The sequence below is a fragment of the Kogia breviceps genome, chromosome 8 (genome assembly GCF_026419965.1).
Source record: "Kogia breviceps isolate mKogBre1 chromosome 8, mKogBre1 haplotype 1, whole genome shotgun sequence".
Taxonomy (NCBI): Eukaryota; Metazoa; Chordata; class Mammalia; order Artiodactyla; family Physeteridae; genus Kogia; species Kogia breviceps.
In genome coordinates, this window is record NC_081317.1 from 2,053,237 (window position 1) to 2,074,237 (window position 21,001).

Here is a 21,001-nt window from a genome sequence, read left to right on the forward strand (position 1 = left end):
GGGAGCAGGCTGACCTCTGCCCTCGGCGGAAGGCGAGGCCAGCCCGGGGGGCCCGCTGGCCTCCGCTCAGGGTCCTGGCACCCGGGCCCACCTTCCCACGCTGGGCCGGAGCGCAAAGGCCCCGAGGGCGCTCCCACCTCTTGCTCGGGTGGCTCCAGAGCAAAGTGGCTGGTGTGGGGTCAGACCAGGGACAGTGGGCTGGGGCCCAGCTCTGCACGCTCCAGCTCCGGGCCTCAAATATGCCATCATCCCTGACTTGTTTTGCGAATTAGATGAAATGACGAGGGTGAGGAGCTTGGGCGTTCAGAACATGGAAATGGCTTGATTCAGGGACCCGGCAGGAGGGACGCCAAGGGGCAGGCAGGCCTGGGTCGGGGACAGAGTGGCTCCGCTGGCCCAGGCGCGCTGAGCCTGAGGCCATAGGTCAGGAGTGGAAATACCTGTTTCCAAGGGAAAACAGACGGCGTGGGGGGCACACGGGACTGGGGGGGAGGCAGAGCCCCTCTGTGGCTGGGGCTGGGCGAGGAGGGAAGGGGGTGGGGACAGACGCTGGCTCCAGGGCTCTGCAGACATACCCACTCGGCAGGACCTTGGCCCAGGAGAAGGGAGAAGGTTCTTTTCTTTCCAGCATGGTGCTCAGTACCCAGTAGAAACCTAATAAGTGGATTCTCAAGAAGCACTCAGTGGGGTGCTTCCCACAGCCCTGGAGACCTCAGGATCTGAGGAGGGACGTTTCTGCAGGTGGGGGAGGACGGAGGGCTCTCGCCAGGCCTGGGATGGGGCAGGGCGGGGGCTTGGAGCCGGGGATGCAGTTAGGTACAAGCACAGCAGAGGGTGGAGCAGTCCAGCTTGGCGGGGGGCCCGGCGCTTCCAGCCTTCTTGTTGACCTTGGGCAGCAGCAGGACGAAGGCCATGGCCAGGGCACAGTGGTAGAAGCTGTGGACGTAGGTGTAATCCCAGTCCTGCAGGGCAGAAGGAGGACCGGTCTGCGGCCCTCAGCCCCCACCCTGCAGACCCTCTTCCCCCCAACAGCCCCTGCCCCGCCCTGGGTCCTCGGCTCTGTGCCCCAGGCCGGCTGCGGGCCTGGTGTGACATGGCATCTGCCAGTAACAGGGGCTCCTCCTGGAGGAGCTCTACCACCTCCCTCCCCCAACCACTCCCCCCCCACCCCCGCCCACCACCCCCAACCACTCCCCCACCACCACCTCCCTCCCCCAACCACTCCCCCCCACTTCCCTCCCCCAACCACTCCCCCCCACTTCCCTCCCCCAACCAACCCTCCCCCAACCTCCCTCCCCCACCCCCCCACCTCCCTCCCCCACCCCCCCCACCTCCCTCCCCCACCCCTCCCACCTCCCTCCCCCAACCACTCCCCCCCACCACCTCCCTCCCCCAACCACTCCCCCCCCAACCACTCCCCCCCACCACCTCCCTCCCCCAACCAACCCTCCCACCACCTCCCTCCCCCAACCACTCCCCACCACTACCTCCCTCCCCCAACCACCCCTCCCCACCTCCCTCCCCCAACCACTCCCCCCACCTCCCTCCCCCAACCGCCCACCCCCCCGCCCCCGCCCCTGGCATGTCCTCCGGAGTCTGGCCCAGTCCCCTCCTCCAAGAAGCCTCCCCTCACTCTCCAGCCCATGGCGGTCTTTCCCTCCACCAAACCCCTAGGTCACTGAAGGTCTGTGACAATTCACTGGGCCTGCGGCTGGGGCTCCTCCCTCCCCCAGCACATCCCTTCTCCCTGTCTCCCGCCCTCCTCCAGGTGTGCCTCTTGCCCCAGGCCCCTTCCGGGGCTGCAGCACCTCATCAGATGCAAGCCCTCTGTACTGCCCCCCCCTCCGCCGCCACACAACCCCAGGGTGCCAGGGAAGGACCAGACCATGATTGGAGCGAGGTGCAGGAGTGGGGTGCTGCTGGAGCCCCCAGGAGGGGCGCGGCCCCGTCCGGCACCCAGCCAGGCGGGCTGGTGCTGACCTGCTGGCAGGAGCCCCGCTGGGTATATACCTCAAAGAAGAAGCGCAGCATGAGGGCGAGAGCCCCAAAGCAGAGGCCGGGGCCTATCTGCTGGGTGTACACGCTCTTGTCGGGATACAGGTGCCTCGTCTCCTTCATCTGCTGCAGCTGCGGGGAGGGGGGGTCAGAGGACACTCTCAGCTCGCAGCCTGGGGCGCTTGCACCCTCAGGCGAGAGATGGGGCTCAGGGAGAGGCCCGGACCCATCTGGCCCGACAGCTGCAGGACCCGAGGGAGACCCTGCCTGGGTGATTGGGCTGTGGATGCCCTGGGCATTTTGACCCCGCAAGCACCCCCTGCCCCATCTGCCTCTTGGGGTGAAAGAAGGCCACCCCTTCCAGCCGGAGGAGAACCTGAGGGGACCAGACACGTGGTTATGTACGGCAAAGGGGTGCTGGCGGTGTGGGACCTGCCCGCCAGCATGGCCGTGGCGGGCGGGGGGCGAGTGTGGCCATCCCTGCGAGAGCTCCAGAGTCGCTAGACCCATCGTAGCATTTATGAGACGCGCCGACCAGCATGTGAAACCTCCCATTCCTCAGAGGCTGGTACCTAGAGTAAGGCTCAAGTGGGAGCCTTAAAAACTACATCTTTTGAGTGTTCACATACACTCAAAAGATGAAGTAAATGCGGGTCCACATCCTGAAAACCTGAAGCTTTGGGGCCAAGGCCTTTCAGCGCACAGGATGCTTTGGATCTCAGCAAGGTAAACGGTTGCAGACATCGTGGATGGTGGATGCCCCTGGCGGGCAGGGCTGCTCCCCATAATTGCACCACCCCCCACCCTGCCCCACCGCCAGCGGGTCACACAGACACCATGAGTAGCTTCATGCTGGGTCGGGGCAGCTTTTGTCACCAGATGAATTCGGAAACGATGCCTGAGTTTTCAGTTTTCTGAAAGTTTCCATTGCTGTTGAGGAATCGGGACCCGCAATGTCGCGGGGCGGTGTGGGGGTGCAGCTGAGGGAGCGTGACGCTGGCGGCAGCCGGCTGAGGCCCGGAAGCCGTCCTCCAGCCAGTCCTGCCCCAGGTGGCACCCGGGCCCCTCTCCGCAGCCCCTTCACCCATCTCTCTCCACTTCCCGTCGCTGAGAGTTGCTCAAGAAGGGACAGGCCTCCGGGAGAAAAATCAGCCCTCATTCCAGGAAACAACTGCCCTTGGAAAGCCAAAACAAACTCCACATTTAATGGTCTAGAAAACACAATTTGAGCCCCAGATGCAGGGAGCCAGGAAGCCCTCTCGGTTCCCGTGGTGCTTCGTGGGGACACTGGCGAGTGACCGCTCTTCTGGCTAATTAGAATCCAGCCCAGATTCAGCCCCGGCCAAGGTCTGCAGGAGGGGCAGCCTTCCAGGGCACAACACGGAGCCTTTATCCCACTTCCTGCCAGGGAGGGAGCGAATTATCAGCACGGAGAGCGCTCTGTGTTTACGCATTCCAGAATGTTAATTAACGTGGTCCTTCCTGGTCCAGACAAGTCAGACCCCAGCACACTTCCGCCCCTCTCCGAGGGGCCTCCTGGGTCAGCACGGGGCCAGCTTGGCTTCCCCCAAGATGTGGTGAGAAAGAAGCTCCTTCCCCTCTGCTTGGACTCGGGACCTGGCCTCACGCTTGTCCTGCCGTGACTTCTTGTTAAATCGCTGACCTCTGAGCCTTGGTTTCTTCACCAACCAGCTGGCAAAGTAAACCCTCCGCTCTCTGAGCGGAGAGAGGAGTGGGGCAGGTTTGGAAAGCTCACCGCCAGAACTTCAGTTTCCCTCCCCGTCTGCACCTTCTGCACCAGCTGCCCAGCCCGACCCCCCCCCCCCCCCCCCCCCCCCGCCTGCCCCCAGAACCGCCTTCCCGCTTCCCAGGGCTTTGTTCTCCTCCCGCAAGGCTCAGTTCCTTCCCTGCCCTGGGGGCGCAGGAAGTACCCCCGGGCGCACCCTGCCCGAGCATCCCTCTTTCACTTGGGCTAGTCTGAGTGTCTTTCAGTCTTTGCAGCCAGGAGGGGGGGCCTTGTTATGACAGAGGGTGCGGGGAGGCCTGGGGACCACGTGTAGAAGGCCTCGTGGTGCCAGGCCCCTGGGTGCCCAGCGAAGGGCTATCAGTCTGGCTCAGGCCGCTTCCGTGCGGCCTGACGGGCAGTCCCGTCTTCTGGTTGACCTCACACCGCATCCTCTTCATCTGAACCAGGCTCAAGCCTCAGCCCCTCCAGGAAGTCTTCCCAGATTAACCCAGGCCACTTCCAATTGATAGTGCATCTCTTTGTTTTTTCGGGTTTTTTTTTGCGGCACGCGGGCCTCTCCCGCCGCGGAGCACAGGCTCCGGACGCTCAGGCTCAGCGGCCACGGCTCACGGGTTCCCGGATGTGGGATCCTCCCGGGCCGGGGCATGAACCCGCGTCCCCCGCGTCGGCAGGCGGACTCCCAACCGCTGCGCCACCAGGGAAGCCCTGCATCTCTTAAACCAGCCATTCTCTTCAATAATAACAACAACAATAATAATAATGACAATAATAAATAGTTCAGCACATCAGAAGCCACAGCTTCTGTGCCAGTCCTTAAGATGCATTTTCTCAATTAATCTGAGAACCAACCCTGTGAGGTAGGTAGTGGACTGTAACACCCACTTTAAAGATATGGAAACTGAGGCAGAGGGGTTAAGTAACTTGGGTCAGGTCCGGAGCTAGTGAGTGCAGACGTAAAGCAAACCAGGTCTGCATGGCTGGGGCCCCCAACGGTCGCTTCCGATGTGTTAGCTGAGGCCCCGTGTCCAGCCTGCCAACCCACGCGGCAGGAGGTAGAAGGAGACCCCGAGGGGGAGGGGCCACCGTCAGGGGAGGGTGGCCCTGAGGGCCGGGCCCGCACGGTACGCACCCACTTGGCCGCGATGATGAGCACGGCCGTGCCGATGGGGCCCGAGTACGCCCCGTAGCCCCCGCGGTCGTGGTAGATCCGCACGGCGATGGTCAGCACACCAAGCATCACTAAAGTCGACCGCTTGGGCTCGTCGAAGTCGGCCAGCGCTGCGGGGGGAGACCGGGTGAGGCGAGGGGCCTCCCGCGCCCCCCCCCGGCCGCTGCTCCCCCAGGGCCCCTCCCTTCGGGGTCCGGGTGTGGTGTCCCCTCAGCCAGGGAGACCCCGTGGCCCAGCCTGCCCCCCCCCCCCAGGGTCTGAACTGCAGCTGGTTTTAAAGGACGCGCAGGCTGCTGGTCTCCCGTGGACGGAGCAGCCTGGATTAGGCTGGCGGGAAGCTGCTCCAACACGGAGACCAAGTGCGGGTGTCCGGGGGTGAACCTCTCCCGTGCGACCACCAGGACCAAGACACAAAGGCCGCAGCGGGGATACGAGAAAGGTCTGGGTCCTTCCCACGCCTGCGCCCGTAGCAGGGAGTCCCCCCCACCCCGTCTCACGGGGACCGTGCGTCCTGACGTCACCACGAGTCCACAGTAAGGGAAAAACAGTCGCAGAACCGTGTGGTTTTGAATGATCCCATCTCCGTAAAAACCTGAGCTAAAAATTGTGTGTGAGCCTCAGGAACAGTCTTGGGGGCGCAAACTCTGAACTGCAAGCGGCGGTTCTGGGGGCGGGGGAAGGAGGGGGCAGAGCGCTTCCTCTTTCCCTCCTTACGCCTCTGCTCGGCCTGTCAAAACAAGCCTTTACGAAATGCGCGGTTTTAAAAGGTTGTGGAAGAGGGGAATCAAGGCACTTCAGTGCGGCGCCTACTTTTTCACAGACTGAGAGCCGCCCTGAACCTCAGGGAAAGGAAGGGGGTTCTCAGAGATGAGAGGCGGCGGGGAGGCAGTCCGCGGGCCCGGCTGGCTGAGCGCACGGCGGGGGGCGGGGGGCCCAGGTCCCGGGTGCAGGGCCGGGCTACCGGGGGCGGCCACTCACCCATCAGCGACACCCACATGCTCAGCGCCGTCCCGTAGACGCTGAAGTACTCCAGGATGTCGTGGCGCAGGAAACAGAGAACCGACAGGCCGGGCCCATTGCAGGCGTGGTAGAGCTGCCGGGAAACCCACAGACGGCGGGTCAGCAGGGAGAGGAGAGCGCTGGAGCCCCGGGGCCAGGCCTGGGCCCCGAGCCACGGCCCCGTGAGCTGGGGCCCCGGGCAAGTCACTGAAAGGCCCCGTGGCTCTTCCCTCCATCTGAAACATGGAGGCGCAGGGAGAATTCCCCCATCGGGTCTTGCGCACCAAGCCCGCCGAGGTGAGGACCCTCCCGTGTGATCTACACATCCCCTCAACATCCAGGTCTGCTGAGGCCGGAGCCTTTTGCCTTGGGTACCGGAAGCTCTGCCCTGCACGGGCAAGTGGGGCCTTGTCTCCCACAATTTACCCTTCTGACCACCGGGCACCTGAAGCCCTGGGGGGCTTGCGAAGACTCAGGTGCTGAGCCTGCCCTGTGGGTTGCGCCCTCAGCAGGTCGGGGTCGGGGGTCAGAGATTTGCTTCTTTAAGAGGATCTCAGGATGCCGCCAGAAGGGAGCCCGCGTTGAGAAGTGCCCGCCTGCAGCCTGCAGCCCTCAGTTTGTTTCTCTAAAGTGAGGACAGATCGCAGAGATACCCCCGCCCCCCGGGCAGGTGCTGAGCGCAGCATCCTCCTTGCCCCCCTTCCTCCCCTGCACCTCCTACAGTCGTCTGCCAGATATACCTAATTTAATAGCAGTTTTAAAGCAAAATGTCTGTATTTTCAAAGCTGTCAACTTATTTCTGGACAACCGTCTCCCTTCGCTTACACATTTCATCATTTTAAGTAATATTTAATGACATGATGTAATTATTTTGACAAGCTCAAGGGCATAAACAAGCTTGGAGCCCGGCACAGGCGACTCTTGGTTAGCCCAGCTCAGCTGGATGGAGAGGCGTGCAGGAGAGCAGCCCACATCTGGAGGTGCCAGGGATGCTACGGGTGCGGGGGCGGTGAGAGCCCTGGGTCATCTGCTGAGTCGAGCAAGTTGAGGTCGATTTAGAAATTCCACTGGCTGCAGCTTCACGTGAACTAAAGCTAAGGTGCACCTAGGAGGCGTTAACAGAGCTGTAGTGTCCAGAACAGGGGAGGAGATGGTACTGTTCCTCTCTGTCTGCTCAGACCCCCCCCCCCCCCCAGAGAGCTGTGTTGAGCTTTGGATGCTGTACCCTTTGAAGCGCCACTGGCAAAGAACAGATTGGAGGAAAGGAATCAGGCGGTGGACATGACTGTTTGGCTCAGCAAAGAGAAGCTTCAGGTGGGGCACGATCAAGGTGCTCACATCTCCGGGACAGAGGAGGGAGAAGAACACTTGTTCCCCATGGCTCTGGCTCAGGCAGAGCCAGGCCCTATGAGTGACCTGGATTCTCTTCTCCTGACCTCCTGCGCCTTCCAGAACTACCTCTCCCCCACCCCCAGCTGAGCCCTGCTGTCTCCGTACCCATTGTCTCTCTTATGTAGCACAGATCGCGACGTACGATTAAAGGCTTAATCGCTGTGAGATTCTGGACGCGGTCCGTGCCCTGTCACCCGCCTCGTCCCAGCCTAGAGCTGACTCACCATCGGCCACGTGTTTGCCTGTGAACGCGGAGTGTCAGGGAGGCTTTGGGGTGGTTTGAAGGAGAGCTGGCCCAGGAGGGGCCTTTCCCCCCAGGCCCCCGGTTCACCCCTGCTGGAGAGGTGGGGCAGGTGAGGCTCGGGGGGGACCACCTGCCAAGGAGCAGAGGGTGAAGCAGCAGTGGGCCCTCGGCCTCTGTGCCCGGGAGGCCTCCCTCCCTCTTCTGACCGAGCAGACCTGGCTCTGCGCGGCGCTGGCCGGGGGCGCGGGGGGCAGGTGGCTGGGCGCCTGGCAGGAGAGGGCACGGCTTCCGGAGGGCGGCCTGGCAGGTCCCGGCCGTGAGCTCTGACGGGCGGCTGACTGCCCCTGGGGCTGGGGTGGAGGGCTCCTGTCAGACGGGGACGAGAGCCCCCGTGCCGTGGGGTGGGCCAGGGGACTCCGCGTGACACAGCACGCGGCACGGGTCCAGCAGCTGTCACAGGACGGGCCCAGTGGGAACACAGAAGACTCCACAAAGGAGGCAGAAGTGGCGGTGGTGCCGCTGGGGGCTCTGGGAGAAGGGGCCTGAGTGTGTCTTTAGGCCGGGGACACTTGTCCCGGGACGCAGCTGTCCCTGCCACTCTGGCTGGGCGGGGCAGGGCTGGGTGGGCCTCTGAGGCCAGCCGCGGAGGCAGCTGTGGGCTCGGCTCAGCCCCGGTGGGGAGGGGTGGCCTGGCGGTGACCGTGGTTTCGGGGCCGGGGTCCAACATGGGCCTGGAGGACAAGACCCCGGCTCCTCTCCCCGGCCCTGGGCCCTTGTACCCACAGAGAAGCCCCCTGTCTGCCTGGCTCTGGTTTCTCATCTGCCGGGCAGACCTCCTGGCCCTCACCCAAGCTGGGGTCCCGCGAGGAGCAAATGAAATGGCTTTCGACAAGATTGCTTGAATGAGCCGGGAGGCCCTGCTGCCTGGGGAGGGGGGCTGCCCGGGGTTGGGGGGGCCACGCCGTCGTCTCTCGCACGGCTGGCACTGCCACACGGAGTCGGGAACGCTCACCTCCCCCGAGCATGCTTCATCCGGGAGTTGGGTTTAAATCAAGGCTGGGTCTGAAGGAAGGTGATGGAGGAAGAGAGGGTGGGGCCCCTCTGGGGGTTCAGCGGCAAAGGGTGGGTGGAAGGAGCCTCAGAGGCTCGCAGACAGCGAGAGGCAGGAAGGCGCTAAGACGTAGAGAGATGAGGGATGGATGGACGGATGGATGGTCGATCAGGCAGGTAGAGAGGTGATTGATTAGATATATGTATAGATGACTGATTAGAGAAATAGTACACAGATAGGTAGACAGACAGACAGAAGCTAGAGGGATGGATAGACAGGGCCAGAGAGACACACGAGGGCAACAAAGCTAGGAGGGACACCCAGAAATTTAGAGAGAGAGTAAATTCCGTGGAGATATGGCTCCAGAAATCAAGAGAGAGCCAGACACACAGCGAGCCAATATGAGAAACACAGAGGGAAAGAGACCCACAGGGAGATGGGGGAGGGGGACAGAGAGAGAGAGACAGAGAGAGAGAGAGAGAGACAGCCAGACATATAAACAGAAAGAGAAAGAAGGACTCAGAGAGAGAGTAGGCCCCAAGAAGGAGAGACAAGCCGACGTGAGCAGGCCCTCCTGAACTGAGGCCAGCTGCAGAATCCTGGAACCAGATTCCCCTGGCCCTACACGTTCCCTGAGCCCCGCCAGCCCCCTCCTGGGCCTGGAGTACCAGGAAGAGTCCAGGGGGGGGTGGCGGGGGTGAAGAGGGGGACCCGGAGCCAGGAGAAGCCTTGGGTGGTTGGCAAGAAAATGGGGACCTTGGAGGGACTTGTCCCTGGTCCACTGTGGGCTCGGTCTCACTCACACCAATCCCAGAGTGACCTCCTGCCACAGTTGGGGAAACTGAGGTCCAGGAAGGTGAAGGGGGCCCCACAGCCCTCTCTCCTGGTCTCTGAGCTCTTTCTTTCACCTCCCCATCATCACGTTTCTTCATCACCCAATACAGCAAAAGTGGTGGAAAGACAGCCCCTGTCCTGGGTCTCTGGGAGGGAGCCCTGGGTGGGTCCTATCCCCAGGGCCCCGACTTACCGCCACGAAGAACATGGTGAAGAGGTAGACCATGGCCTCCATGTGGAACTGCCTTTTGGCGGCAATGCTGACCGCGGGGAGGAAGGCCAGGCTGCTGAAGGTGGGGAGAAGCAGTTTGGCCACCAGGGTCCCCATGGGCTGGGGGGGAGAGGTAGGCGCAGGCCTCCCGGGTCTCCAGGGCAGAGCCGCGAAAGGGAGAAGGCCCGCTGCTCTCACCACGGGCTCCGGTGGCAGCTGTGGTTTAAATGCCCTGAGGAGAGGCAGGGCTGGAAGCACACATGTCGAGAAGCACATGGACGGGGTTCAACAGCTGAGGTACCATGTGATCAGCGCTTGTCTCTGATTTTTTTTTTTTGGATAGGTCAGAGTTGTTGATTCAAGGAGACCGTACTTCTTTTCTCTGAGGCAGCAACTTCGGAGAAGAGCCCCCGTGAGCACAGTCGCCGATGTCCAGCCACTTTCCAGCCTGGCCCCTGGCCCCTCCCCGAGGTGCTCAGGACTCCAGCATAAGAAAAGCGCGGACTGTGCTGCTTGAGTCACCCGTCCAGAGGGGGCAAGAGGTTAGAGGATCCAAGGTTCAGCCGATTCTAATCACTAAAAGGACCCTGTAGATAAGTTTCACGATTAACCAGCCCACAGGCATGTCTGACGCCCCGCCCCCCCACCTCTGGCCCCAAACAGTCTTCCTCTGTAACCAAACAAATGAAACTAACATTCTGTTCTATTTGGTTACATACTTTCAAACCTGAAGTACCTAGATCCGGTCGATCTCTACCAGTGTCCCCAGCGCAAGGCTGATGCTAGCCGGCTCGGCATTCCTTGGCCTTCGGAAGGTAACCTTCCTTTGTTGCAGGGCCCTGGGGAGGTGTCCCGCCGGGTCCCCCCTACACCACCCCCCGTTATCCCCTGGCCAAGGACCGATGGAGTGTGTGAGATACCCGGGCCAATTCTCTCTCCCTGGAGGGTCGGTTTGATTAATTGCTTGACTGATGAATTCTTTCGTTGCCAGCAAAATAACAGCGTTTATTCCGTTTTAGTTTTCATCATGATATACTGGTGTCGCCTACAACAAAATGCACAGATGTATAATGTCCAGTTTGGTGAGTTTTGACAGGTGCTGTGTGACCACCCCCGCCTCCCCGTGACTCCGGGACACCCCTCGAGTCCCCGACAGAGGCAGCCACCGTTCCGGTTTCTGCCACACGCTTGACGTCGCCTGTACAGGTGGACTCGCGCGGTGCGCACTCTTTCGGGCTGGCTTCTCTCACTGCCCCGGAATGTCCCAGACATTCACCCACGTTGTGTCCGGCGGCTTGTTCGTTCCCGCGGTCGCTGGGTGGCTACGCCGGATTTTGTTCTCCTGGGAACTGGAATCTGGAGTGTGGGAACAGCGGGGGCGAGGCTAGGAGGTGCCCACTGCCTGTCAGCGCCTCAAGGAGAGGCTGCCCGCTCGTCCCGCGCCCCCTGGGCCCGCTTGACCCACCTTTCCTTCCATCGGGGAGCTCCCTCACACCTTTCCAGAACTCTCTTGTTTTTAGCACACGTTGGCTGGGGGCCGTCTCTGCCGTTTGCCATGAAACGTCCTACTCAGTACACGTGGTCACGTCATTCTTCCTCTCAAGGCGCCTTCCAAGGCACCCGCAGCCCTCAGCATGACGTCCAAGCCCTCCGGGGGGATCGCGGGGCCACCCCCGCCCAGCCCTGTCCCCCACAGCGCGCCCCAGCCCCCACGGTGCGCTCGGACCCCGACCCTCCTCCCGGCCTCCCCCCCTCCCCCGCACACACACTCCCCCCTCCTCTGACGTCTGTGGGGATGGGTCCCCGCCCGCTCAGGCAAGCTGGGGTGCGCTGCGCCGGCCCCCCCAGCACGCCACTGTGCCCGCCCGGGCCTCCAGCCCTCTGTGCCGTGCGGTTGGTGCGGGGCTGCTCGGGGTGTGTATCACTGCTCTACTGGCCAGCTCAGCGCCCACGCCCGGGGCCAGGCCTGGCACGTGGCGGGTGGTCAGCACACGCTGGCTGAATGAATGACTCTGTGAAAAGAATGAATGAAAGGCCAGGGAGGCGGGCGGGGGGGCTGCAGGGCATTTCAGTCTGGCACTTCGGAGCCCCGTTCCCTCTCCAAATGGGAAAACCAGATCGTGCCGTGTGTGTTGCTCTGGGTAAGAGGCAGGCGGCCCTCTGCAAGCTGGTCACAGGAGCCCTGATCACCCCGGCCCGCCTCTCCACACCCCGCTTCTGCCCAGCCCCAGCCCCAGCCCCCAGCCCAGCTTCCAGGAGGAGTAGAGATGGATTAGAGGCCAGGGGCTAGGAGAGAGCTCTCTGGAGCCGTCAACCCCACTCAGAAGCAGGAAAACATTCCACAGTTGGTTTTGTGCATGACTCTGTGTGTGTGTGTGTGTGTGTGTGTGTGTGTGTGTGTTCTGTAGCTGTAAACTCCAGGGCGGGGGCTGCAAGCTTGGGGAAGGGAAAAAGAGAAGGGGGAGGTGGTGGAGGAAGCAGGAGGGGAGCCGCACATGTGTTGTAACGATTAAGGACCAAGGGGGCCGAGAGGGGCTGCCCCAAAGCAGGGAGACAGGTGGCCAGCCTCGGGGCGGGGATGGCCCAAGGACCCCCTGCAGAAAGGCTGGGACTCGAGCAGCCCTTTGCGGGGGGTGAGCGGAGCGTGGAATGGGGGTCGGGGTGCAGGCTGCGTGTGGCTCCCGTCGGAGACCTGGCCGCCTGGAGACAGGCCAGCTGGCTCGGGGGAAGGCGTCCCGCTCTGAACAGGACTGAGAGGACCCTCGGTCCTCACTGGGGCCAGGGAAGCGATTGGCCCCGGGGGGAGCTGGGTGGGGCAGAGGAGAAGCAGCAGGCCGGTTGCTTTGGGGGTGTAGCCCCCCCAGGCACCGGGCAGGGGGAGCCGGATCGGGCTGCGCTGGGAGCCAGCAGAGACGTGCCCTGGCCTCCCCGTCTTCTGGGCTCCGGTGGTCCTGCCGGCCGAGCGGCCGGCCTCCGATACCCCACTCCACCCCACCCTCACCTGCTGGTGCTTGGGCCGAAGCGGACGCCACAGGCGGCACGCCCTCCTCTTCTGCCAGCGTGCCTTTGCCGGCCTTGCCTCCGCGTTAATACCGTAGCCCTGGGCCTCTCCTGACCCCTGGTGCCCCGTGAGGGCTCTCCATGCGAACCCCCGTGTGCGTCTTGAAAACCATTTACACACACAGACATTCATTCAGGGCCTACACGTGCCAAGCTCTCGTCCTACTTCGTCCCTTTGGGCCGTGTCAGCAGCTGCAGGCGGGGGGTGGGGGGGGACGTCCCTCTCTCCCCATTTTACAAAGGAGGAGACTGAGGCCGGGAGAGGAGGGGAGACTGGCCCCCGGCGCGTGCTCCTAGCCAAGGCCCCCAGGCGCATCCCTCGTCTCCCCAGCAGGTGGCGCTGGTCCCAACGGGACCTGGCAGGGCCTGGCCCGGGCGGGGTGGGGGCCGCTGGCGGGGCAGCCACAGCCTGGGGAACAGGGAGTGGGAACCGCCCCGCCCACCCTCCCCTCCCTCCCTCGGGCCCCTCGGCGTGGAGCAGGCGGGTTTTATAGAGGTGCTGAAATGCCCGGAATGCCACACAGCTCCCCACCTCCCAGACAGCTGTCTGTCTGCTCGCCGCCCAGCAGAGCAGGGCCAGCTGCTGCATCTGCATCCCCCACGCTTTGAACAGCCGACCCGCAGCTCCGGAGCACAGCACAGCAGCCCTTGGCTCTCTGTGCAGGGACCCACTGAGGCCCTCCTGGCCCCGGTGGGAGGGTGTCTGGGTATTGACGCTCCTGACTCCTCCCTTGGGGTCCCCAGGCTGGAGTGCCATCTGGGGCCTCTGCAACTGGGGTTGCGATAACATTCGTGTTGCCCTCGTCCTCAGCTAATGGCTGAAAATGAGCGGCTCCAGCTGCCTCTGGGCCCCGCAACACCTGCCCGGTGAGCCAGGCGAGGGCCCCGCCCCTTCCTAGCTCTGGGGCCTTGGTGTACCCTCTGTCCGGCAAGCCTCAGTCTCCTCATCCGCAAAATGGAGCACCCCGTCTCTGTCTCGTGGTGTCACAGAGGGCGTAGGGACAGGCCCTGGGGCAGCGGAGGGGCTGTCCCGGCAGGAGGTGAGCCCCGCACAGCCGGGCTCGGTCTGCGCACCTGGGTACGGCTGTGAGATCCAGGAGCTTAAGGACGCAGCTGCCGCCAGGCCCACCGCCCCTTGCCCGGCGGTGGTCTGTCCCTGGAGCTCCAGCGGCAGGCTCGCTTACTTCCCGGCCCTGACAGGGCCCCCCGGGGCCCCATCCTTGCTCCAGATCTGGGGACAAAGGAGCCTCTTTCTAAACACCCCAAGTCCCCCCACTTGAACCTCAAGACTTGGCCTAGTGGAAAATGCCAGGGCTGAGAAAGAGGGAGGCAGAGAACTCTGTTTTGTGGTCCGGCCTGCTGACCTCCAGTGGTCTGTGGGGGTGGGTCCTCCCTAACGTCCAGCCCGGGCCCAGGGCATCTGCCTGGGGAGCTCACGGGGAAGGACTGGCTGCGGGGCCTCCCTCTGGAGCCTGGTCCTCTTCCAGCCCTGGCCAACCACCTCCGAACTGGCCACGTGGTCCCTCAGTGGCCCAGCCCCCGTTGGGTACAAGAGCTCTGCTGTCAGAAGGTGCCCAGGGTGGCCCCAGGCTCTGTGCGGGCAGCAAGACATCGGGGGACAGGGGAGAGGTCGTCACCCTCCAGGCCGTGCTGGCCGGCCTCTGGGTGCCAGCGTTGAGGACCCAGTTCACAGGGGCTCTGGCTCTGGTCCCTGTCTTTCTGAGCTCTGTTTCAGACACTTGGCTGTACAGGACAGGGCCCAGCTCCCGGCGTGACTGTCCGACCACTGGGACCTCCCAAACTGGTCATTCCGTGGCCCGCTGCACCCCTCCCCCACCCCGTCCCTTCCCTTCCCCAAGTGGGCTCCTCCCCTTCCGCCTTGTTTTCCCACGCTTCACCTCGCTTCCCCTCAGAAATGTGCCCAATTTCCTGTTTGCAAGCTCTTCAGACATCCAGAAAGTTCTGGTGGAAAGATAATCTCCTTCTGAAAAAACAGGTGTCCACAGCATCTCTAGCCAGGGTCACACAGAGAGTGGCGGGGACACCTCACCGTCACCCCAAAGGACTGCCAGATAAATCCACCCTTCCACGCACGGAGCACCTGGCGAGAGATGCTGGGCCCCGGCAGGTGCTAAGATACGGTGTGAACCAGGAGCAGCCCCTGCTCTGTGGGGTCACAGCCACAGGCCGGGGAAGATCCCGCTCCGTGCGAGAAGCCAGATCAAAGTGCCGGGCCACCTGGTGGGCTTCCTGGAGGAGGTGTCCTCGGAAAATCATCTGGAGGGCCAAGCACGTCCAGATGGGTGTGAAAGAAGGGCTCCAGAGAGGGGACAGTGGGAACCAAGATGGGGGATCCGAGCCATTTCTTTCCGTGACTCTCCAGGGAGCCCCGGGCATCATCTGAGCTGGGAGGCAGCGATTCCGAGGGCCGCTGGGTGACCTGTGGGGCTCAGTGCAAAACGGGGAGCCCCTTGTTCACCAAGCAGGACAAAACTTTCTCATTCCTCCAAGGGCATCTCCCGAACAATAGGAGTGTTTTTATTTGCTGTTAACGTCGAGCTCCTCTGGGCATGGGGAGCTCGTGGAGTGAGTGCCTGGGACCGCACCCCCCCACCCCGGAGACTCCGTCTGATCCTGGCTCCCCAGAGGGCAGAGGGCAGTCCTGAGAGGTGCAGGAGGTAGGAGGTCCCCCAGCAGAAGCTCTGTCTCTCCATCACTCCATCACCCCATCCAGCGTCGCTCCGAGAACACGAATTCTAAGATAACACGATTAAACCTTCAACGCGGTGGCGGCAGAGCGTGGACCCCAGGCCTGGCCTCTTCTGAGCCTGGGCTGCTCTTCCGGTCACCCACTGTGCTGCTGGTTAGAGGTTTCTTAGATACTCTGGGTTCTGCCGTCCAGGCCTGGCTGCGACCCCATGAGGTGGGTCCCGAGGGCATCTAAGGCCCCGCCAGGAGACCCATCCTGACCAGCTCTCCAGAACCGACAGTGGCTCCGCGCTTGGCACTTGACGAGCCCTTCAGAGGCACCTCCTGCCTGTGCTTGATTCCTTATCACCGACCACCCCCCGCAATTCCGAGGGGCTTCAGGGGCCCTGGGGCCTTCCCTGACCCCTGATGTCTCCCCCCAAAACCCCCAGACCACCAGTGGACCAAGCGGTGGTCACAGCTCCCCGCGGGTCTGGAGTCCGTCGGGGTGGGGGAGCCCCGGCCGGCTTCTGGAGGTAGAGGCTGGGGTGAGGGTGGACGTGTGGCCCGCCCAGGTCACACACCTGCTAGAGGTCCCAGAGCTGGGGGTGGCAGCCCGCCTCCCAGGCACCGTCCTGCTGAGCTAAGAGAAGGCGCCGGGGTGTTTGTGTCAGCTGGCTGTAGGGTCCCTCCCAAGGGAAACCGTTAGTCACCCTGGTGCTGGCTGGACGTGGATCCAGCGATGCCGGGGGAGCTCGGGAGTGTGCCCGGGGATGCAGAGCCCTGGCACTCGGCGGGAGGGGCGGGGGTGGGGGCAGAGGCCCCAGAGGGCGAGGGATCAGCAGTGTGTCTGTGAGGGGTCGGTGAGCGTGCGTGCCCCTGTGTGCGCCTGTGAGGTTGTGTGTGTGCGTGCATGCGTGTGTGCACGTGAACCGGCGCCGCATGACGGGTTCCATCGTGTCTGCGCTTCAGCATGCTGACCCCAGGGGGCAGCGTGGACCTGGGTTTGAGTCTGGGTTCCACCCAACCACCCACGGGCCCCAGGGGAACAATGAGATGGATGAGATCCGCCTCCCAGAGGGTCTGGGGAGGATGAACGCCAAACAAGAACCTGCCAGACGGAGGGGATGTGCTCAGTAAGGACGCTGGGGTCCCGGATGTGCCGCCACCAGACGTGCGACCCCGGGCGCCACCCAGCAGTCTCGGAGCCTTAGTTCCTCCATCTGTAAACTGGGGAGAGCAAAGATGCTGACCTCCTAGCTCTCAGCACAGAGGCAGGACTCGATGCGGGGCGGCAGGCATTGTTGGTTTCAGGATCATCTCTGGTTGCTCTCCTCCCCGGCCGTTCCTGTTGGTGGCAGGATCTTCCCAGGGGTGGAATGTTTCTCAGTCGCCCAAGGAGGCAACTGGAGGAGCTCGCCACAGTTCCTTCCGGTAGGGAGGGTGCAGGGAGGGGGAGGGCTTTCCAGGCGCCACCGGGAGCCATCTGCAGTGCAGAGGCAGGGGGACGGATGAAATGGCTCAGGGCCGCCCCACTTCCACCCCCACCGTGTGGGGGTGCCGGGAGGGTGGGCTCCAGGGAGCCTAGTGTGCGGGGCGGGTGCCTGGCGTTGTTTCCGGGGCAGCTGGCCATGCCTGGGGTCCTCCCTGGGTGCCCGGGGCCGAAGCGCGCGCCGCTGGCTCCGTGCTCTGCTTCACGCTCTGACTCAGCAGGAACACGGGCTGGAGCCCCACGCCGGCCTGCCAGGGTCTGCCCAGCTGGCCCGCGCCCAGCCGGGCCGCCGTGCCCTGCCAAGCTGGTGCTGCACATCTGCAGAGTTCCGCGCACCTCCCCCCCCCAACTGGCTCTGGCCGTCCTAGCCGTCTGGTCCGCAGGCCGTGGGCACTTCTGTCCCTTCCCCGGAACCCTCGGCCGAGCCTTGCTGAGGCTCCCTCAGTCCCGCCGCCAGCTCAGGCCTCCGTTTCTCAGGAGAACCTCTCCGAGGCTGGCTGGGTGACCTCCGAGCATGGTGTCCCCTCTTGACCTCAGTCTTTCCGTCCGTAAAACGGAGCTGTGGGATTGGACGCCTCATACACACCCCAGACTCCATTGTGGGGAGTCGCAGAGACTGGGCCCCCTCTGGAAGCAGACGTCCATCGGAGCAAGCCTGGGGCTCGGCTTTGCCGCCGCCAACCTCCCCCGTGACCCCGGGCCCGTGGGCAGCTCCGGCTGGACACCCGGACACGCAGTCCCCGCGTTCTGGCGCTGGGAAGGCGGCCTCCCTGCTCGCGGCCGCGGCCGCAGTCAGCAGGCAGCTGGGCCGGCCTGGCCGGGCTCCAGAGGCGCGGAGCGGGTTAAAGTGTGCGCCAGGCCGGCCGGCGGGCGGCGGGAGGGGGAGCAGCGAGGTGGGAAGTGTGAGTTCCTCCCTGTCTGCCTGACAGCTATAAAGGCGGCCGCGCCGCGGAGCTGCCACTGGGCTGCGCGCCTCCCGGGAACCCCCTCTCGCGGGCGCTCTTTGAAGTGGAGGAGGGAGGCGGCAAGGGGGAGGAGGAGGAAGCGAGAGAGGCCCAGCCCGCAGCCCTCTGCGCCCCGAGGCTCCCCCGCACCGCGCACCTGGCGCCGCCCGCCCGCAGCAGAGGCTCGGCCCCTCTCTTCCGAGGACAACGTGCTGACCCCCGGCCAGGTAGGCCTCCGCGCCGCCGCCGTCTCGCCTCCCGCCGCAGCCCCAAGTGCACGCATATGGCATCCCCGGGCCCCTCGGGGGAGCCGTTATGTAACAGGAGCGGGGCTGCTGGGGAGGGGTCCAGACCCTCCGAGCGCGGGCGAGGGGGGCCCCTCAGCTCCTGGCCTACCGCGCCTGAAGCCCTTGTTTGCACGGCAAGTCTCTCCCGCCGGCCGGTGGCTGTTTTTGGACCCCAGGGAGGGATGGATCCCGCGTGAGCCGGGCCTGGCCTGCAGCCAGCGGTGTCTGGGAGCCTTAATGAAAACCAAGTGTGCGGCCGCTCAGCACCTGTCTTCAGCCTGCAGGCAGGAGCCGGGGCACAGGCTGGCCAATGGGACGCCGAGGGGCCTCTGTGCCTGCAGGAGGCTGGGGGGTGCAGATGGAGGCCTGAGGGGGAGGGGCGGCAGCCGGCCGGAGCGGCGGTGGCAGGCCGGCGGCCCGGAGGTGCCGATCTCCAGGGCTCTGGCTCCAGGCTCTGGGGTGTACTGCTGCCTCGCTGCCTCGCCTGGGGCAGACAGAGGGCAGAGACGTTCTTGGGGCGTGAGGGTGTCATTGGCGTAACTCCTGAAAATGTGCAGGTGCTCGAGCTGCGCGGAAACGAGGGTTTGAAGGAGGAGAGAAGGGGGCAGATGCGGACTCGGTTTCAGGGCGGGCTGGCGGGCGTGGGGGAGGGGGGCTTCCCTGCCTTCTTTCCCTGGAATTGGTCCCTGAGTTTGCTCTGGGGTCTGCGGGCCGGTCGGCCACCTGGCTGTGTTGCTCTGGGCAAGTTGGCTCCCCTCTCTGGTTCCAGGCCCTAGGGGGATGGGCTTGATGGCTTCGGGAACTCCTCCAACCCTCTGGCAAGTGACACTCAGGACCTGAGACAAACCCTGGACAGAGGCCACTCTAGGCCCCCCTCCTCCCTCTCAGGGACAGATAGGGGGAGGCGGAGGGCCCAGGAGGCTGCAGGCTCCCCGTGGTTCGACCCCTGGCAGGAGGTCCAGTAGTGGTTTGGGCTGACGGTGCTGACTTCTTGGGAGACGGCCCCGTGGTCCTAGGCCACCCTCACTCCAACACTCCAGAGGCACAAGCTGTGTGTCTTCTCTTGGGAAGGAGGGGGCACAGATGCCTGGGCTCTGCCCGGCGTGGGGTCCCTCAGGGCAGGGGGAAGCTGCGTCCAGGGAGGGAGAGGGCCCGGCAGAGTCTGTGGCATCCGTGGCCCCCGCCAGCGGCTCCATGCGGCCCGTGGGAAGGGTCATTCTCCCACGTGGCCAGCAAGTGCTGAACAGCTAAAAATCCCAAGATGCTCTTGCTTGGGTCGGGTCTACCGGCCAAGGTAATGGATCGATCCTTAGCCCCTTCATCCAATGGATGCAGCCTGGGCCTATAGGTGTCGCTGGGTTTCTCTCCAGGCGTTCCCCAGGCAGCTCAGTCATTCAGAGGCTAAGCGCGGCCCATGTCCCCAGATGCCCTCAGATCAGGTGGTACAGGCTTAGCGTGCACCCCTCCACCCTAGTGTCTCGAGCCCGTGCAGGCATCTCCAATCATTCATCGAGCCCTCCCAACAGGGCCGCCGGGCCGCCACTACCAACCAATCCCAGATAACCTCAGGCCGCAGCACCGGGTGGGCTCCGGGAGCTCTTCCCCAAAGCGGACTCCAACCAGCTGGAAGCGGAGCTGGGCCTGGCCTGGCGGTGACTGTGCCCTTGCCTCCTAGGATGGATGGCAGATGGCAGCCTCCCCGCTGGGCCTGGTCCCTGCTGGCTCTGGCACTCGTGGCTGGAGGTGCATCGTCCACAGGGCCCGTGGTGAGCGGGGAGCCCAATCCTGCGCCCGGGTGGGCTGACGCCGAGGGCTGGGTGGCGGACATGGGGCAGGGGTCCGGGGGTCCTGGAGTGCCTTCCCAGATCCCCTCCCGCTCCCAGGAACGTGCCTTACAAGCCAGTCAGGCCAGCCCCTGAGTGCGGGGCTCCGGCCGCTCCAGAGTCCCTGCCGATTCGGCGGGACAGGGGCTGAGTGCTCACCTTCTGAGAGGAGCCCCGGAGTGTGGCGTGTAGACGGGCGGGTGTGGGTCCCGCAGAAGCCAGGCCGGGCCCCGGGCTGCTCGGGGGCAAGGAAGGATGGCTGGCGGTTCAGCCTCAGGATCCCGCCAAGCTCCCAGGATGTTCCAGATCCCCAGATGGGGCAGGACCTGAGGCCCACAGCTCCCTGGGAGGTCCCCCAGAGACCGCCCTGGAGATCTGAGCCCAGGCTTCGAGCAACCCACCCAGGGGGCTGTGTCCTCCTGTCCAGGGCACGGGGACGGCAGGCCCGTCGGGCCAGGTGCTCCAGCCTCCTTCTAACTGTCGTGGGGCCTCTCACCCAGGACAACAGCCCAACATCGAACAGCCTGGAGGCGGGCACCGACGCCACCGCCTACTGGTGGGGGGAGTGGACCAAGTGGACGGCGTGTTCCCGCAGCTGCGGGGCTGGGGTGACGTCCCAGGAGCGGCACTGCCTGCAACAGAGGTGCGGGGCTTGAGCACGTGGCCCTGAGCGGCTGGCGTGGAAGTGGGGCCGCCTGCGCGGGAAAGGGAGGCCTGGCGGGTGGGGGCGTCTTGGGCCGGGAGGGGTCTTCAGTTTGAGGCTGCACGGGCCAGGTGAGCGAGCCAGTCTTTTCATCGGCCTCCGTTGGGGACGGGGCTTCTGTTGGGTCCCAGGCAACAGTGTCCTGGGGTTCATCCTGCTCCATTTCTAGGGCTCTTTCAATGAGAGGTCAGGCCCACCCAGGGCTTCTCTTCTGAAGACCTGAGTTGAATAAACATGGGGAAAGCATAAGGTGCAGCGGTTACTGTTGTCCAGACGTGGGTTCAAATCTTGCCTCGGCTGCTTCCTCGCTGTGTGACCCTGGGCAAGTCACTTAACCTCTCTGAGCATCAGTTTCCTCATCTG

The 21,001-nt window shown here is 64.0% G+C and overlaps 2 protein-coding genes across 8 annotated transcripts in view; one reads left to right on the forward strand and one right to left on the reverse strand.

Moving 5' to 3' along the window:
• Window positions 1-424: 424 nt before the first annotated feature.
• On the reverse strand, window positions 425-9,937 carry MYMK (myomaker, myoblast fusion factor). 2 transcript variants are annotated; one of them, XM_059073310.2, is made up of 5 exons: window positions 9,624-9,937; window positions 5,889-6,003; window positions 4,872-5,020; window positions 2,011-2,127; window positions 425-962 (listed from the first exon to the last, which is right to left on the reverse strand). In XM_059073310.2, exons 1-5 carry the CDS (start codon window positions 9,915-9,917, stop codon window positions 813-815), a joined length of 825 nt encoding a protein of 274 aa, XP_058929293.2. In that variant the 5' UTR covers window positions 9,918-9,937; the 3' UTR covers window positions 425-812. The 2 variants fall into 2 exon arrangements, with proteins under 2 accessions (XP_058929293.2, XP_066896432.1); XM_067040331.1 differs by lacking the exon at window positions 2,011-2,127.
• Window positions 9,938-16,462: 6,525 nt separating this feature from the next.
• ADAMTSL2 (ADAMTS like 2) overlaps window positions 16,463-21,001 on the forward strand; it is a 35,117-nt gene continuing 30,578 nt past the window's right edge. Inside the window, exons 1-4 of one of the 6 annotated variants that reach the window (XM_067040290.1) lie at window positions 16,463-16,823; window positions 17,811-18,052; window positions 19,788-19,878; window positions 20,436-20,578. In XM_067040290.1, the coding sequence (XP_066896391.1) occupies window positions 19,789-19,878; window positions 20,436-20,578 (233 nt within the window). In that variant the 5' untranslated portion in view covers window positions 16,463-16,823; window positions 17,811-18,052; window position 19,788. The other 5 variants (XM_067040292.1, XM_067040291.1, XM_067040288.1 and 2 more) reach the window with 5 other exon arrangements.